The 19248-nt window shown below is 53.0% G+C and overlaps 1 protein-coding gene across 3 annotated transcripts in view; it reads right to left on the reverse strand.

The window, feature by feature from the left end:
* OPHN1 (oligophrenin 1) overlaps nt 1-19248 on the reverse strand; it is a 52495-nt gene that overhangs the window by 31509 nt on the left and 1738 nt on the right. For all 3 annotated transcript variants that reach the window (XR_005952059.1, XM_041396438.1, XM_041396437.1), the window contains exons 2-4: nt 6388-6483; nt 2352-2413; nt 846-917 (exon numbers count right to left, since the gene is read on the reverse strand). Coding sequence is in view for 2 of the 3 variants with exons in the window: in XM_041396438.1 (XP_041252372.1) it covers nt 846-917; nt 2352-2413; nt 6388-6483 (230 nt within the window). In the remaining variant the exon portion in view is untranslated. The remainder of the gene's footprint in view (nt 1-845; nt 918-2351; nt 2414-6387; nt 6484-19248) is intronic.

Genomic DNA, 19248 nt, shown 5'->3' on the forward strand with positions numbered 1-19248 from the left:
CACTCGTGGCTGCAGCTCTTCAGAGGGCTCCACACACCAGCCCTCAGGGCATGGCAAAGGGCAGGAGGGCCATCGAGTATCTCTTCTCTAACCCTGTATTTATTAAACGTCAAAGCCTCCAGATGGGCTGGGCTGAATCCAAGCCTCAAGTGTTCTCCAAAACATCTCCATTTCAGAGCTGGGTCAGAGCCAGCCCCATTTTAAGCTGCCGCTGAGTAACATGGAACCTGGATTTCTTGATAGCAGACAAGGGAAAAATGATCTTTTGTGCTCCACATGTGCAGAATTTGCTTTTTATAGCTTGTTTCTTTAAAAGTTTGGTCCATCTGAAAGACTCATTAGATGCTTTATGTAAATATTTCATAACAAAAGCCCTATGACTATAATCAGGTTCTGCCTGCTGGCCTCTCCTGCTTTCCCTTTTTCCCTCCTTCCCTTCCTCCCTCCCACTCTACCACACACTTCTCTGCAGAAAGTATTTTCTTCTCAATAGCACTGACTGAACAAAGGGGAGCGGAGATAAAGCAGCAAGGAAGAACTCCTGGTTGAAACAAGCACTCCTGGCTCAGGACAGAGGCAGTGGTGGAATCAAGCCAGGAGAGAACCCAAAGAATTCAGGAAAAGATTTTGGAGACTCTTAAGATTGAAAAATCAGACTAAAAGTCACAGCACGAACCCTCATGCCAGCAGCTGAAAGCCAGCATTGAACAGAGAGTTTCTGAGTGCCTGAAGTCAGAATGCAGCAGAGCAACTGCTTGTTAACAACAACAGGAGAAAAATCTGAATTCAAAGACAGTAACAGAAAACAAATCTGTTTAGACTGAAAACAAACAAACAAGCCTTACCTTGGTGAAACCTATCTGCTCCTTCCGAAAGTTTTCCAATGGTTTGATCAGCAAATCACTTGCATTCTGCACCTACAGTGCAAAGAAAAAGCATTTTAATTGCAGGATCCTGATCAATTTGCTCCTAAACAGAGGCTGAACAGGGCTAGAAGCCAAGAGCTCTGCGATTTTAATGTTTTTGACTGGAAACTTCTTCTCTGTCTGTAGGTGAATTCACTTAAACCATCTGTACCTGCTCTTCCCCAAGGGTGACACACAGCAAACCCCAACCACATCCCAGGAGGCTTTGGGGACATCCTGTGGGTGACAGGGAGTGTCCCCCACCCCATCTAACAAGGCTGCTCTAAAATAAAAGATGGACTTCCCTTGCCAGGTTATCTGTCACAGAACAGCCAGGGAAAAGGGAAAGCCTCCTGTGTCTCTTCCACTCCTGTCTCATTAGAGATGCTTTCCTGGATGGTGCTCTGCACACCTTTACCATGAATCCACAGGAAAGTGAACTCATCCCAGTTTGTATCACTGGCTCCAGCTCCAGCCTGGCACTGGGACCAGCCTGCTGTCTCCTCCCATCCCCACTTCCCTGACAGGCTCTGCCCCATGCTCCAGAGAAGGGAGAGGGGAAGAGAAAGGGACAGGACACCACACAGCACAGCTCCTCAGGGAATTTAAAGCTGATGAACACAGCGAGTATGAAATCTCCTGAGGGAGCTGCTGTAAAACAGAACTGGTCCTACAAGTAGAGGAAAAAAACCCCAACTTTGAAAACTGGACAGTGCCCATAACCCCTGAAACAACACCTTCCACTGCTCCCCCCTGCCAAAGGAGCCACTATACCTGGGATGTAATTCATAATAAAGAAGACTTTTAGTGCTTTCCTGGTTTCCTGCTGTTCCTTGCCTGCCCATGGACCCTCTGGCCCAGCCTGGCAGGAGCTCCTGCTGCTGCACGAGGCAGGGGAAGGCAGAGCCAAGCAGCACATTCCTGGCATGCTGTAAGCTCTCCACCGAGCCTAACCTTCATGTTTTTCCTGGAATTAGGAGTGAAATGGGAAGCCAGCACTGGCTCTGGAGGAGCCCTGGAGAGGCTGAGGGCACATGGCAGCAGGAAGCTGATGGCAGTGCATTGTACTGCAGAAGCTGAACTAGCTCAGATGGGCTAGGGACGCCTGCCTTCCTGCACCCAGCAAAAACTGGGCAAAAACACTTCTTATTCTTTAACCCTTGGTTTCCCCACAGAAGCAGCTGCTGAGCAGCCCCTCCAGCTGCAGGGCCTGGGGCTCTGTGCCTGCCTGTGCTGCCTGGGAGAGCCTCCCACACCTACTGCTCTGCCTGCCCATGCTCAGGGCCGATGGCCATGGGACCATGGACCAGGTGAGTACAGAGCACATTCCCAGTGCTCCCAGTTTCCCCCTGCTGAGGAGCCTGACACTGAGGCACATGGTGCTGTGGCTGTGATTTGGCATTCAGCCACGTCAGGAATGACAGAGCCCAGCTCCCATCTCCTTACCATCATGGACCTCTCCAGCTCCACTTCATGCAGCAGTTCTGCAAACTCTTTAAAGGACTCGGCTGTAAGAAAAGAAGAGGCTCATCAGTGGAGCTGGGATGTGGCACTGGAGTGTGTGACACACGTCAGTGGGCCTGGGATGTGGCACTGGAGTGTGTGACACACGTCAGGACACCCTAATGTGGCTGGCCATCTAAAGGCTGGCAAAAAAACCGAGAAGAGGTGTCTCCTTTTGGCAGAAACTGTGAGGCAATGCCAGGTGCAGGCTGGCCTTGAGGGGTATTTATGTATGCAAGGGAGAGGAGGGTCTCCTACCCAGGAAATGCAGGAGTGAAGGCCTTGAGAAGGTAAGAGGATGTTAATTAGCTTCAATTAGAAATTGTGTTATAGAGATGGCAATACAGGTGGCAGAAAAGGGGCAAATGCAGGGAAAGGCCAAACAGGGGGAAGGGAAGCTGCCATCCCCAGGGCAGCAGGACAGGCCCTGCCACTTTGGCCAGGACAGGGCTGCCTGGACAGCTGCCAGCAGCACCAGGATGGGCCTGGCACCTCTGTCCCAGGAAGAACTGCAGGTGCTTGCCAGGACCAGGACAAGTGTGTCCAATGAAAATGGCCTGGAATGACAAAGATCACACACAGCACCAGGAGGCACAAAGTCCATGTACAGGAGGAAAGGCAGCAGGTGTAGACATGGTCACAGACACTGACACCACTCCCCAAAATGTTAGAAGTTAAACAAAAAGATCTCATTGATAATCAGTTGGAGTCCAACTACAATAAAAATAGCAGAAAACCTTTCATTTAACAAACTGAAACAAGAATAATTCAGCCTGGGGAAATAAAAGACTAGGTGGGAGCAGCTGACCCCACACCAAGGGAGAACATGCAGCCCCTCTCCATGCCCATCAAAGGAGAACTTGGGAAGGGGCTGAATTTGTCCCAGGGGAGGAAACCTCTCAGCAGCAGAGCATTGACAGTGCCAAGCCAAACTCCCATCTCTCTGGGCTGCAAGGCAAGGCTGGGCAAACACCTGCCCATGCAGGTAGTGTGGCTGTGTGCTGGCTGCCTGGGGGAACAACCTGATCACCCCAGTGTAGCTGGGAACTACCTCTGAGTTAGCTGGGAAAGTTTCCCACAGTTCCAGCCTGCTCAGCACAGCTTGGGACAGGTCTGGTGGGTCCCAGGCTCCCTCTTGCCCTGGTGGGAACATCCCAGAGTGGTTCTGTCAGACCCCAGAGCTCTGCAGCTCAGATCCTCCCTCCCTGCTGGGCTGGGCAGGGCAGCACACGAGGGGCACAGCAGATGTACAGCAGTGCAGGCACAGGATTAGCTTGTCCCACAGGTCAGGGAGAGGGTGCTCCTGTGTTCCCTGTGCAAGCTGAGGGCTCTCTCCCCTCATCCACAGTGGCACCCTGGGAGAGGTACCTGTCCCAAAGCCCAGTGTAAGGATTCCTTCTGCAGCTGCTGAGACACACAGAAGGGAGCAACTGCAGCCTCATGACACGGGCTCTCAGCTGGAAGTGGCACAGCAGACTTTCCTGATGAGTCAGGAGCTTCTGAGCTCTCCTCCAGTGAGGGCTCGAGCACCCAGCAATGCAGTGGCCCTACAGCTCAGGGTGCTCACATCAGGGTCACATGTGGCTGTCACTGTGGCTCCCCAGGATGATGGAGTGCATGGACACCAGGGGCCTGAGCCAGGAAAAGAATTATCACAGGGAGAAAGAATCCAGCCCCAAACTTACAGGGAATATGTCAGTGCATAAAATGTTCCCTAGCTGTTTTTTCCCTTTGCTCTACAGGAAGAGCCCAGGAACATGTTTCCTGGCTCCAGTCACAGAACAGCCCACTGAGTTTGACCCTGCACCATGCACAAGGCTCAGATCCTGCTGCCAGCCCAGCAGTGCCTGGGGTGGATCTGTGCACTGGCCTGGGTCAGAATTTGCCAGCCCATGCAGGGCAGTGTAGAGCAGGGGGGCCACACACAGCCACAGCCTGCCCAGCCACACCTGGAAACGTCAGAGAGACTCTGCTGGGCAGCCAGAACCATTCCAGGAAGATCCTTACAGGATTCCATGTTCCCATGCCTGGGAGGGAAGAACATGCCACCCCATTTCACTGCCCCCTCCATCTCTGCAGGAGCTGCTGATTTGGGTCCCATGAGGTGACAGTGGAGGAGCTGCAGGAGAGAGCACAGGAAGGGCTGCAGCTGTGGGGTAACATGGGTGCATCCATGACCTTTCACATCCCCAGGGGAAAGTGCTGCTCATCAACCCAGTGTCCTGACTGCCACCTGCAGTGTCCCTGCTGCCACCTGCTCGGGTGCCAGGCTGCTCTGTGCCCACACAAGGAGAGAGTAGTGTGACTTATGCTCTATTTACAACCCAAACACGTCCTCTTGCAGCGCATAAGAAGTGCCTGTAAGTGCTCTGCTTCACTCCCATATCCTGCACATGAAATGAGCTCTGCACTCCCACGCAGACCCCTGGCACCCTGGCAGATGGAAGCTGCTACGGAGACATCAACGCCCCACTGCTGTGTCAGGAATAAGGAAACCTCAACCCCTGCAGGCACACCAGGGCCTGGGTGGGAGGAGGAACACAGCCCAGTCTTCTTCACAGAGAAGCTGGGGACCTCTTCTTGAAAAAGCAAAACAAATACTCCCCAGCAAAACTGAAGGGAAACATGCTCCTTTCACCACAGAAAGTTTTACATCTGCTCTCTCGCTCTCCCTCATCCCACAATCCCTTTATTCAACCTCTGTCTTTCCCAGCAGCTTTGCTTGGTTGTTGGAGCTTTGTTCCTTCCAGCCAAGATGAGGGACACTCCTTTCCTTGCATGGCTGTTTGCCTCAGACCCCTCAGCTCCCAGGAGGGGCATTTCCATGGCAGAGTTCTCTCCTCCTGACCCGCGTGTGTTTGGAAGCTCAGCACCTCTGCTGCCATTAGATCTGGAGGCTGACTCATTTCCAGCGGGTTTCACCCAGAGACTTTCCATAAAGGAAACAAGCCTTGGAGGGGCAGGCTGCAGTCTGCTTCACGTGGCTTTAAATACAACAGCCCAAGGAACAGGCTCTACTTCCTTCCCCTTCTGACAGCGGCCGAGAGACCTGACACCAGCAATGCCACACTGCTGCCACTCTGCAACCCCTGCCTGACAAAAGCTGGTTTTCCTTTTTTCCCCTATGTGCAGCCCCCGGGAACAGCCTGGAAAAGATCCTGTGCCTTGTGCCCCACCCCACGAATGCCCTGTGCTCCTGCCTGGACAATGCCCTGTGAGCCTAGGGGCAGCCCCAGCTCCTCAGCCCAAGCAGGTGGCACAAGTGTTTTGTCTGATGGGACAGGGTCAGAACCTCGGGGCTGAGGATGCTCTGTTGTCCCTCCTGCAGCCCCCTGTCTCCCCTGCAGGGTCCACTGACCTCTTTAAGCCAAGAGCAGATTCATGTGAAATGTGCAGGGTTTGCATTAAGGCCTCCCGGGCTGTGGATGCTGAGTGACTCCCAGAGCTGTGCTGGGGGAGGGCAGGGATGTAACACAGCTCCAGGATCACTAATCCCCAAGCAGATGTGCAGGGAGCAGCTCTGCAAGGCTGCCCAGGGCACAGATGGCCATTGTTCTCCATTTGAGACACATCCAGCAACCCTTTTTCCCAGCAGTTTGCAGCCTGGTGCCTTTGCAGGGCAGCGTGGGGCAGTTTGTTCCTGCACAGCAAAGGCAGCTCTGGGAGCAGCACCCAGAGCTGGGCTCCACTGCAGCTCTGGGAAGAGGGGCTGGCTGGGAGGTCAGCACCACACTGCCTCCTCCCCAGCACCTGGCAGCATGGAGCAGGCCTGGAGCCACGGAAAAACCTCTGCAAATTATCCGCTGAATTGGGAATGTGAAACTCGACCCGTGACTGTTCAACTTCATAAAATAAGCTGTGGAAGAGCTGCCTGGAACCCAGCTCCTGAGGCTGCTTAAAAACCATCAGGCAGGCTAATTCCTAGAGAGGAAGACTGTTCCAATTACTGGAAGTCAGCTTCAAAAAGCAGAGAACTCACCAATATTGATCTCATCATCCGTTAGTGTGTCACCGATGAAGTCGAACTGGAAGGACTGCAGAGTCTGGGAGAACTTCTGCACTGCTGAGGAGTATCCTGGAAAAGGACAGAGTAATCAGCTGTGGGTTTCTGCAATTGTTCTACAAAGGCTGCATGTCCTAGGAATTTATCCTGAATGGAACAAGACCACAGTAAGGTAGCTACGAAAATCCATAAGCATTGGGAATTTCAGTGCCGCAGAAAATGCTGCAGCATTAATAACACTCAGAGATTGCAGAGAGAATTGTGTTTGGGTTTTTTCTCTCTCTGAAAAAGCTTCTGCAGCACTAATGGATGCACCACACAGTACAACAACTGATCGATGGCCTTGTGTCCAGCCACAGACAGGAAGGGACACTTCCCTACAGGAAGACATTCAGGAGATATTTCAGGGCTGTGTGCACCAGCACAGCTCCTTGGAGCTCAGGGGCTGTCAGACAGGCTGGCCACTGTTCACAGAAATTGTTTCATAATATGAGAGAAAAATCTGTAGAGTCAGAAAATAAATGTGAGGAAAAAGGCAGGACTAAAAATAACTGTCCCTCTGTGGGGTCATGGACACGGACAGGCCCTGAGGGAAGGACAGTGCCACAGAGCACACAGCTGAGCCAGGGGCCTCAGCTGGGCACTCACAGATGGCCCTGGGACCTGCTGCTCCCGCTGGTGAGGAACAGTCTGGGCTGGAAGCAAAGAAATTGCCTGATGTTTCCTGTGGCTCAGTCCAAATTATTTTTGGACCTTCCAGAGAAGTTTCTGGCCCAAAGGATGCTTTGTGTCTTTGCACCCTGTGTGGCTGCAGGACGTGTCTGGATGGCATCTGCTGGCATTGGCAGAGGGGCCCTGGGACGTGACAATGACACCAGTACAGAGCCTGACCCAGGGCCAGCACGGACAGCACACTCACTGGATTGACCACATCATCCTGCACAAAGCTACAATTCCTGAAATACAAACAGGAGGAGGCTGCACTTGCCTGACCTCAGAGAGTAGCATGTAGGCGACAAAAAGGAAAGCAAAGGAATAACGTTAGCCTCTGATTACATTGCTACTTCCCCTAATCTGGGACTCCAGCTATGGGCACAGTCACAGGCTGGACTCCTTTGTGGCGGTGCACAGAGATGGCACTTTCAGAAATTAATGAAATTACAAGTGGGGAAGATGTGATGGCACAGACCTTAATGGGCAACCAGCTCCCACCACTGCTTTGCCAAGCCAGCACCATGATTGCTGTGTATAGGAACTTGGTGTACCTGGATGGGGTTTTTTTTATTTGAAAATAAAGCTTACTACTGTGGTGGCAATCATGGGATGTTCTGAAATGCTGCTGTGAAGAGGAGAGATTAATTGGATAACACTGAAATGAATGTTGGGGAAAAGAAATCAAGTGGCCTGTGTGGGATACTGGCAGGTCCCCAGACTGCCCTGCTTCCCCTGTCCCCAGGTCAGGAGCTCCTGACCCTCCCCAAGGTCCCTGGGCAGGCAGGGGTGGGGGGACTGCCGGGTCCCCAGTGCAGGCTCAGAGTGCAGTCCCTGCTTCTCCCTCAAAAGCCTCGTTCAGCAGCTCCCTCGATGGGTCAAACCTTTGCTCCTGAATGGGCAGATTCAGGCCTGAATGTCGCTATTTAGCCTCAGCTGCCAGGGGCTGGAGCACGTAAATGGGTGAACTCTCTCACAGAATGATGTCATTGACTTGATGGAAAACCTCAGCAAATAATTCCCCCTCAGTCCCCCAATGCTCACTCAGGCCAGGCCGGAGGCTCATTCAGCCCTTGCTCAGGGGAATCTTTGTTCATCCCCTGCAAATCCCATCACCATCACCATCCCTGATGCTGCTGTGGCCCCATCCAGCCCCTCCCCTACTACTGGTTGCAGGTGATCTTCAATCCCTCCCTCCCAACACCCCTCCCAGCCCAGTGAGGGTCCTTGAGCCCCTGTGAAAGCAGCAGTACCCCCAGCCAGCATCCATCTCTCTGTCTCTCTGCCTGTCCCCTCCATGGGTGCTGGCTGGGGGAGGTGACAAGGCACCACAGCTCCAGTGTACCTGCGAGTACGGCAGCACACACAGGCCCCACGGGTGGTACCTGGCAGGGACAGAGGATCTCCATGTGCCATGTGTCCCTGTCAGCCCAGGAGAGAAGGAGGGAGAGAGGGAGGGGTGTGAGCCCGTACCCTGCGTGCTTGGCGGGCTCTGGAGGAGCTCCTAATGGAAACCAGGCTTCTCCAGACCAACACAACTCAACTCCCACACGTAGCGAGCCTTGGCTGAACATCGGCTCCTCACAGAGCTCCTGTGTGCATGCACAGGGCAGCACCGCTGCTGCTGCGCCACTGCCACACTCTGGGGTGTCACTGGGACACAGCACGGGGCTCACTGACTGCTGGCACTGCGGGACAGCTCTGGGGTGTCACTGGGACACAGCACGGGGCTCACTGACTGTGGCACCATGGGAACAGAGGACGTCCCCACTCAGGGGCTGTGTCCCTGCAGGGCCCAGCACCAGGCTCTGAAACAGAGAATTGGTGTCAGTACTTGGAGACACTCGGTAGGACGTTGCCCCTTCCCTCGGTGGCTCCCAAATGGCAGTGGTGACAGTGGTGACACCCATCAGGAAGGGCTGGGGAGAAAGGGATAAGCCATGGCCACAGGAAAGAGGTTGACCACAGGAAGGAGCCAGCAGGAAAAGATGTGCTGTGGAAAAACGGGGCTCCATCCCACACTGGGAAAGATAAGTCTGCATTCTCCCTTATTTTAAGTGTCGGAAATACTTTCCCCCCCAGTACAAACACTCGGTTGCCAAAGGCTGCTGCTCTGCCCCCCCCGAGCTTGGCAGGAGGGACAGGCAGCTGCAGGGCCTGTCCTGCTCCCCCAGCACCAGGACCCAAGGATCAAGGAACACTGCCATGCTCCAAGGTGGAATATCCCTGCAAACAGCACGCCAAGGCTCAGCTCTACCCCACGGACCCTGCCTGCACAGCCTGTTTCCATGGAAACACACCAAAATGAATTTGATCAGGAGTCCTGAAGGACTCCTCTCCCTTCCAGCATCAGGAATCAAAGCCAAATTTCCCCATTTGTGGTTACAATAATTTACTCTCCTAGTCAAAATGAAGTTCCATCCCTGCACAGAGTGGCCCCAGCCGGGCTGCAGGGCAGGAGTGGGGAGCACCAGTGCCAGCCATGCCAGCCCCAGGAGGCACACAGAGAGCTCAGGGCTGTATTTATGTGTGGATAAACACACCTTCAGAGTCAGCAGCTCTGGAAGGATGTGCCTCACAGCTTGCTCAGTAAGGACCTACGATTCGCACTTCAACCTTTGACAGCAACCACAGGTAACCAAAAACCACAAGCAAAAAAGGGCTGCTACCACTGCAAAAGCCACAGGTCCCTGACAAAACACAAACACAAGCAGAGCCCCAAACCAGGCTGTGCTGCTGCTTTTTCCTCCAGTGCTTAGAATTTAAACCAGAAGGAAACCATCACCACAGAAGAGAACCATGGAGGAACAGGGTGAGCAGACACAGCCAGAGAATGGAGCACGGAGGTGCTGCTCAAGGGTCTGCAGTGCTTGAGGTGTCACAGGTGCACATCCTTAATTAGCTTTACCAATTGCAACCCAGGTCACAGTCTGTGTGACTGCAATGGTCCTCTGTTCCCAAGAGAGGAAACCATGACCCTGAGCACACAGAAATAGAAGTGACTGTGACAACTAAGCAGTGACAGCTATGGGGACCAGCAGGATCTCTGAGCCAGCACAGGAGGGCCCTGCCTGGGCTGCCTCATTTAACACCACAGGGACACAATGGGAAGTCAGGTGTTACACAGGTGCAAAAAACAGCTTGATTTTTAGAAATAAACACTTTGAAAACCAACAGATCATCTCCAACTGTGCAGGAGAGTGGGTGTGGAGGTTACACATCACATTGGTCAGGGCCAGGCTGCCAGCACCCTCACCCCTGTTATCCACACCCAAATAGCCCTCGTTGATATGACCCTCATTAGCTGTGCAGCAGCAGCTGGTATACACAGCACCACTCTGCTTCTTCCTAGGAAACAGCCAGGTGGGAATTGCTGCTCCTCCAGAAGCTCAGGGGCAGAGCAAGAAGTGGGTTCAGCAGCCCTTTGGCTAATCCCCATCACACACTGCTCCCAGGGAGCAAATTAAGGAGGAAAAAGCAAAATAAAAATACCACCCTTCAACCTCATCATCTTTGCAGTCATTGGCCAGTGACACTTTCAGAGCAAAGGCAGTCCTGAGTTTAATCTGATCCAGCTGAGCAGTGATGGGGCTGCAGCATCCCTGCCCTGTTCCTAGGAAGGGACAGGATGTCCCAGCCCACACTGGAAGGTGGGAAGTGACTTTCACTGGTCTCCCTGCATGCACCTACACATGGACAGCTCAGGGAAGAGCAGACAGCAGAGATTTCCATGGGGGGAAAAGCAATTCCTGAGGTTCTGCATCTGCCCAACCCACAGATTGCAGTGCCAGAGCAACTCAGTCACAGCTTCAGCAAGCCATGAATAAAACCCATAAGGAATCAGCAGGGAAAACACAGCCAGGGTTTGATCATGGCAGTGCAAATAACCAGAGCAAAGCTAAGCAGGAGCTCCATCTTTGCATTTTGCTTCCTTCTTCTCCAGCTTGAAAACAGAACTATCAAAGCTGGCCACACACTTTCTTTTCAAATAAGCAAACAAAAGACAATTAAAGTTCACTCTTCCCTTTAACAAGGGCATTTTAAGACATGGAAATTTTCGGGTTGGGATCTCAACCCTGGAAATCCATTTTTGTCAGGGAAACGTTGCAAGACCCTGACCCATGGCAGCTGAGGACATACCTACATTTCCTACCAATGGCCCCTGTGGATGATTTTCTCCTCCCTGGTGGAGAGCTGTACACAGCATACATACAGCATGAGAAATTCCACTTTTCCCAGCATGCAGACATATGCCTATGATTCCTAAGGGGAAAATAATGTTACCAACTCCCGCCAAAGAATTCCCCAGGGAGTTCCATCACTAAGGAGATGGAGCTGATCACCATCACCACCCTGAGGAGGAGGTTCTGGACACAGTACCCAACCCACTGCTTCCCAGGAATTCTCTGTCATTGCAGCAGAGTTTTAGGAGCCAACACACAAAGTAAGTGGCCAAGGGGCCAGACTCTGATCTAAGGTGTTGGATTTACACTGTGTGTACCACCTGCATGAAGCCCCCAGTCTCTGTCCCACAAAAATACCTCAGCCTGGAAAGCCATGAGCTCCCCCAATGAGCCCAGATGTGCCATCAAGATCAGGATTAATGAGCCCTGACATATGGAACACTCCCAAATACTCTACAGCTGCTCACAGAAACATGTTAATTTTCTCAGATGAGGATAAAAATGTAACCTTCCAGTTAGCCTTCTAGGTAGTCCCAAATCCACACAGGATCCTGCAGGGAGTGCAGCCCTGTGGGTGCTGCACAGAGGAGAGATGCTCACCACTAGGGAGTTGCAGAGTGGCCCAGGACAGGCAGTGCCTGGCACTGACCCAGGGCAAGCCGTCCGCAAGTGCCCCTGAAGGCTCTGTGGGGACTCAGAAATCCTGACACATTGGACAAAGGCCATTTTTCCCACATTGACACGGGTTTTCCACTTGCCAGGAGTAAGTGGCTAGCATGAACTGCTAAAAATATCTTGCTATATTTAGCAGTGCTTTACAAATCTCTTGTGGAGGAATTTACTGGATGTCTCACACTCTGTCACACATTTACCTCTCCTAATCAGCCCTTCATTGACTGAGTTGTTCATAAGCTTCTCTTTCACAGCCAGTCCAGCCCAGGCTCCAGGCAATAGAGCAGGGCTGCGCTCCCAGTAAAAGGATATTTCTCAGTACCTCTCCCTAACCAGTGACCTTTTGCTCTGCAAGCTGGTTAGTTGCCCTCTGGACCATCACCTCCACTCACACATCCCCCTCCCACTCCCCCCCTGCCCTCCACAGTTTCTGTTTCCTGTCCTAAACTTTAATCTTTTATTCTTATGAATTCTTCTCCTTGCCCAGCCAGCCTTGTGGGAAGTGCCCAAACAAGCTTGACAGGCTTATTTTCTTATTTACTCTTAAATTAAATACCCAAGGACCCAGACAGCAAGAGTTCACACTCATCATATAATTCTCACGCTTGCTTTATCTCCTCACTGCCTGAAGAAAACCAGCTCTGCCGAACCTGCCATGCTCCAGATGAGCTGGCAAAGGTTACGAGGCTGCACCTTGAAGCTCAAGGCAGTTAAACACACAGAAGAGCTTTCCTGGATGCCTGGACCTCAAGGAGATCATGGGTCTCCTCACCAATAGCTTGGAAGTTTGGCAACACATCAGCCCAAAACCCCAACCAAAACACAAAGCAACCAAGCAAGACTGGAAGGACAACAAAGTTTTGGGGTATATTGGTCTGTTTTGGAGAAAACTGGGAGTAAGTGATGTACTCTGACCCTCCCTTGGATTAAGTTATCTAGCATCTTCTTCCTAAGATCTCCACAGTAACAGATCTATTGGTCAGGAAGTGAATCATGCAGCAGAGCCACATTTCAAAGCAAAGACATGGAGCACTCCCTTCTCCCAGTGACACTCGCTGGCTTGTACTGGTTTCCTAGAGAGTGGCACTTCAGGCTGTATGTTTAATATTTTTATAAGGAACAGTGTGTTGGATGAATTTTTTGAAATGATTTTTGCTTCTGCAACACAAGGGCAGCACAGGATGCTGCAGCACAGCCTGCTGCCTGGCCCAGCTCAGCCAGGGCACCCCTGCTCTCCCCACAGCAGCAAAACTCCTGCTGGCATCAGCACTTCCCTTAGCGCTCCTCAGGATGAGCCATGGGTAAAACTGCACTTTGGAAGCCTGAACTTCTCAGAGATTAGTATTTTCCCCTTTGCCATTTTGCTGGCCTTTCAAATCAACCTTGCAGCCCTGCAAAGCTGGAGGAGTTGCTCCAGCAAAACTGGAAAGAGACACAGGGCAGCCAGTCCAGAACACGTGGCCAGCTGAAATGGAAGTAAAGAAAAGATGAGCTGCCTTAGAAATCAGCAAAAGTGGTGAAATGCACAATAAGAAATAATGCAACTGTTTTTTAAACAAATGCTCCTGGGGTTGTAGAGGCAGAGAAGAGACACAAAGGACAAAACGCCATCACGATTCTTGGTTCACCACAGACCAAGCCCAACCACAGGACTGGTGCTGCCACACCTGCAGAAATTTCAGGCCAGCTGGTGTCCCAATCCGACTGTCAGCACACCAGGGAATTGCTCAGCACTGCCCTGGAGCACAGTGAACCCAGGCGTAGGAAGGAGAGCCACAGCTGGAGGACAGTGCCCAGCTCCGTGGGCACCAGTGCAGCTCCTGAGCTGGGCAGTGGCTCTCAAACCCCACATGAGAGGCTCCAAGGGTGGCAGCACTCTCAACTGTCCTGTAAACACAGAGGGTGCTGGATGCCTGCCCCTGCAGCAGGGATGGCCAGGGGAGTGGTGGGGATGGCAGCGCCGGGTGAGCTGTGGCTGTGGGTGACACGCTGGGGCTGGAAGCCAAGCAGGAAGCAGGGTGAGGCTGGCAGGTGGCTCTGGCTGCTGCACCTATTTATACACCTGTGTACATCACTGTCCCACAGAAGGCAGTCACTGCCTTCAGAATACCAGCCTGGGGACGGATCCTCGGGCTGGGGAATGAAGAACAGACTCTTTGAAAAATAAAAATACACGGAGCTGAGCCATGAAAAACAAATGGATTTTGCCCTCCCTTGGGAGGAGTGAGCTGTCAGGGAGGGGCAGCAGCCGCTTTCGCAGGGGCATCAGGAGGGCAGCAGGGATCCCTGCAGTGCTCCCGGCCACCCAGAGCCCCCGGCTCCGAGAGCAGCCGAGCCGGCCCCTGGCACGGAGCTCTGGCGTGAGCGGCACAGAGGGCGTGCTCCAGGATCCGCGGCTCCCCGCTGCACAGGCAGGACGGACACGGGGAAAACAAACATGAAAACAACGGACTCTTATCCGGGGCAGAGCACGAGCAATCCCCACGGAGACGTCTCATGATCTGCAAAGCCCTCACATGCATCTCCCTGCAGCCCCCCTTCCCAGGCAGGGCAGGTTCCGACGGGCGCTCGCTCCAAGCCGCGATGATTTCAGAGTTTCCTTCGATAAGGGCGCAGCGGGGCTGGGCAGGGGCCAGCTGAGTCACACAGCACGCCAGGGAGGGATCGCCGCCGGCTTAGCAGCGATCCCAAGTGCTTCGGTGCGGGGAGGAATGCGCATCCCTCCGGATCCAGGCTGGGAGGTGATGCCAGCGTGGACATCGCCTGTCCTGCACCAGCTGGCACCTCCCGGGAGGCTCCTTGGCACCATCAACCTGACCGATACTGGGGCAGCCTCACCAGCACACTTAGGGGGGCTTTGCCGAGAGCTACCCCCACTCTGGGCACCTCTGCAAGGACTTGGGGGTCTGGGTTTGTGCTTCCACGTCAAAGGGTCCCCGATGATCTGCAAGTCACCAGTTCATCCTGTGATGGAACAGGAATGGATTGTGCCCCTTGTTCTTCATTCTCACAGCTACAAGGTTTAGGAACATTAAAAAATGTATTATTGTTTTAAACATCCCCAGGCTCTTCAAAATCAGGCTTGGCTGGGGGAACAGGCTAAAAGGAGCAAGATCAGACTGACAGAGCAACTGACTTCTGGGCTGTACTTATATTTATAGACTTTATCTCAGGCTATCCTGCTGCTCTTATCATCACTTGAACAACTCATGACCGCATGTTCACCTGCATGGAGAATTCAGTGACAAGAAAGGACATGGGGCAGAGAGACCATGTTTGAATGTGCCCCAGGAGAAAACAGCACGGCCTGGGATCACTGCTCCCAGTGCAGCAGCTCGGCTGGTGGCACTGGAGAGGCTGTGAGACACAACACAGGCCAGTGTGGACAATGCACCATCCCCAGAACAGAAACAACAAGGTTCCAGAAGCTTTCTCATTCACACGTGTCAGATCCTCAGACAGAAGCTTTATGTGTTTGGAAGATTCATTCAATGCTGAGTAAGGAAAAATAACTGCTGCCTCCTGAACTTCTCCAGCAGTTCCAAAGCTGCTGCATTTTGGTGCTCAGTACCTGTAAATAGTGCTGACTGCTCACCAGAGTTTTTTTTCTATGAACCAACAGCTCTCCAAACCTCTGTGTTCCTGCCAGGCAGTGCCATGCAGCTCCCACAGCAGCACCTGCCCCTCTGTCCCTGGAGAATGGTCCAACCTGGCACTGCAGGCTCTCCCTGCAGCCCAGATCCATGGCTGGGCAGCCAGGGATCAGTGCCAGTGCCACGCTGTGTGGGCAGGAGGATGCAGCATGGCCAGGATGTGCCACAGGTGTCTGGCTGCCTGCTGCAGCAGAACAGAGCAGGCACAGCACTGACACTCCACTGAGCCAGGCTGGCACCCAGCACGACAGAAAAGCCTGGGATGCCACATCTGTAGTTATCAGTGTGCCACCAACGGCATTAGGAATAAAATATTCCAACAATACCTCAAGTAAAAAGCCAGAAAAGCTGAGTCCTCATACAGTGACTCAAGAGGAAACTCTTAGGTCAGCAGTAGTGCTGCTGTGAGCCGTGGGCTGTGAGACACACAGAACATGGATAACACCCACATCCTCCCAGGGAAGGAGCCAGAAAAGGCAGTAGAAGATGGATGAAAAGCTCCCTGCATGCCTCATGTGCAGCACTAGAAAAAATATCCTTAAACACATGAAAATGATTTTGCCTCTTGTCCTGGCCCCTTGTGCTGCTGTAGGCAGGCGAGTCCTGGGGAAGAATATCTGGGCTGGAAAAAGCCATCACAAAATATTGCACGTTGGTTTGTCTAAGCTGGGCCAAGGCTGGCCCAGAGTCCTCCCACCAGCCTCCGAGCTGGCAGGGACAGGGCTGGCTTGGTGCTGTTGCCAGCCACCCCTGCCCTGGGCTTCCTAAAACAAACCCAGGCTGGGGCACACCTGGGCATGGATGGAGCAGCTGTAACCAGCAGGAGCCACGGGGGAGGCTGGGGAGCTCAGGACCTCAGCAGGGAGGGAGTGAGGGACAAGAAGCCAGGCCTGGGGACATCGTGGCACAGCCAAACCTTCCTGTGCCCAGCCTGGCGCCTCAGCCCCGGCAAAGCAAACCCAACAGAGACAACCTGCCCGGCCAGAGCTGCTCCAGCAAACACATCCCTGAGCCCCAGAACACAGGGTGGGATCTGCCTCGCAGCTGGAACTGGTAGATCCTGTGCCGGCCCCTCGTCTCTCCTGCCTGCACTGAGGATACGGCTCTGGCGCTGGGGGTGAGCTGGCTTTTGGGAGGGTTTTTGTTCTTTCTTCTGCTATTGTGTTTTAGTGTCTGGTTAAAGCGTGTCTGGTTTAGATTTGCATCAACTGGGGCCCTAGTCCTGTGCTCAGAGCTCAGAGCCCAGGAGCTGCTCCATCGGCAGCTGTTGGCTGCAGAGACGCCCTGTGCCCAGCTGAGCTGAGGATGCCTGCAGGGTGCAGATGCTCCCAGAGAGAGCTGGGCTCTGGCTGTGGGTGTGATGTCTTTTGAGACAGAGCTGGGAAGTTAGAAGACAATTTTACAAGTTACCAGCAGTAACTGGTGCCCTTACTGGCTGAAATCCACAGCCAGGATGGGGAAGACCAGCAAGGAGCCAACAAGAGATCACATTATTGCTGGAGGAGAGTGATGTTTTCCAGCTGGTCATTTCCCCCTGCTCCTCACTGTCTCATGGCTGAGCTGTCTTTGTGGGACATTGTCATTGCAGCTGTGCCTCCCGGCAAAGCTGATGCTTGCCTGGAGACCTGCAGCCTCTCCTGGTGTGGGACAGACTCCTTCTTCTTCCCTGTTTTCTAGAGGAGCTTTAGGGTTGTTTGGACACAGTCCCCAGGATCTGGCTGTAACATACTGCAGGAACAAATTCCATTGTCCCCACAGCCTTCCCATGAACCAGGACATGGGGTTCTGGGGAACTGGGCAGACAGGCCACTCTGGGTGGCTTCAATCCCTTTAAAATAATCTGTTACAATGCTTCAATCCCATTAAAATAACCTGTTCCAATGCCACGCTGCTTCCCACACTCCACAGCATTAAACCACCAGGCACCACATCCAACAACAGCAGAGAAACCTGTCCAGAACAGGTCTGCCATGCTGGGGGACACAAGAGTTCCCTGAGGGGACACTCAGTTCCCACACACAGCACTGCAGGACCTGCAGGGATGATGATGATGATGATGATGATGGTGGTGGACCTTTCCTGGGTGTCCAAGGAACCCCATTCCTGGGGAGAAGCTCACACTGTCCCTACACATTCTTTTGTCACGTTATCCTTCAGGATGAAGTGCTCACAGTGCCTGGGGAGGCTGGGAACTGCCAGCACAGTCCCAGGCACTCTGCAGAGCTCCACGCTGGACAGAAATCAAGTGCAAAACCACATACACAACATTTGCATGAGAACTCGCAGCTCTTTGAGCTTCAAAGGACAATTTTCATCATCACAGCACTCACAGGTACTAATGAGAAAAGCCTTCATCTGACATTTCTCCAACTCCATTTGATATTTAATTGGGAGAGAAGATCAAAGACCAGGGGAAATAGGTGGTTTTGCATTATCATACACACAGCTGAGCACAGTAAGCAGGACGAGATTAAAAAAACCCCACACTGAAGCACAGAAAAATTGCTGTAAAGCAGCCATTCTTGCAGCCACAGTGATGCCATGGAGTTCTGACACCCCAGTGACCCAGAGCACATGCCCTGAGCAAAGCTCCTCTGTCACACCAGTGCTGGCCGTGGTGAGCTCTGGGCATGGACAAGCTGCTGCTGGAGCTGAATCCTCAGTGCCCACATCAGGTCCTGATCCTGGCCAGCTCAGGGGATGGCCATGAAGGGACAGACACCTCCCAATCCTTCTCCCTGCCTGACCAGGGACAGGCCACGGTGGTCTCAGCACTGCCAGTACAACGTGTGGGACCAGCACTGTCACTTGGCACTGCCAGTGACTCTCCATACTGCTGGCACAAAAAACAAGGGACACAGCCAACTTTACAGCAAAAATAATTTCAATTTCTGACTCAAAGTATTATCTTCTATTACTGGCTTTCACGCCCAAGACTGTTACAAATGAACAATATTATTCTCTGCTTTAGTCAGTTTATTTCCCCACGTGGCAATACCGAATACTTTGTCCCCTTGTGGTGTCCCAGGTAGTTGTGACTACTCAGCTGCTGGGGGGTGTCAGTTGACAGAGAAAGTACCACACTCAAAGGCTGCACTGGTAGGGCTGTGGCTGCAGGATGACCCTCCCCAGGATATGGTGGGCTGCAGGCCCCTGGAAGAGCTTCACCCTCTATCCTCATGGGATGTCACTCTCCTGATGGGACCACCACCGCTTCTGCATCCCAGCAGCTGAGGGCACAGAGGGACTGTCCCCCCACCCTGTCAGGGGGCACAGAGGGACTGTCAGCCATGGCTGTCCCAGAGGCCAGTGAGTACCCCAGATTCCCACCCACAGCTCCACATGGGTAGGATTCAGAGATATATCTATTTTTTTAAGTTATCTGTTAACTAAACACAGGGAGCTGATGGAAGCCCAGGCAGGACTGGCCCCAGCACCTCCCTGGCAGCCTGCTGGGTCAGCTACAAAAACACCCCACAGGATTTCAGACAAGAAATCCTCATCCCTGGGGCTTCTCAGTGCTGTCTGGGTGTGCTCTGCTTTCTTCTGCTTCTGCCCTTCCTCCCTGGCCAGTCTCCCTGGGCCGGGTCTGCTGACCCAGCGAAATCCCTCACATC

This window comes from Onychostruthus taczanowskii, unplaced genomic scaffold, assembly GCF_017590055.1.
Source record: "Onychostruthus taczanowskii isolate IOZ18803 unplaced genomic scaffold, ASM1759005v1 scaffold13, whole genome shotgun sequence".
In the NCBI taxonomy this organism is placed as follows: Eukaryota; Metazoa; Chordata; class Aves; order Passeriformes; family Passeridae; genus Onychostruthus; species Onychostruthus taczanowskii.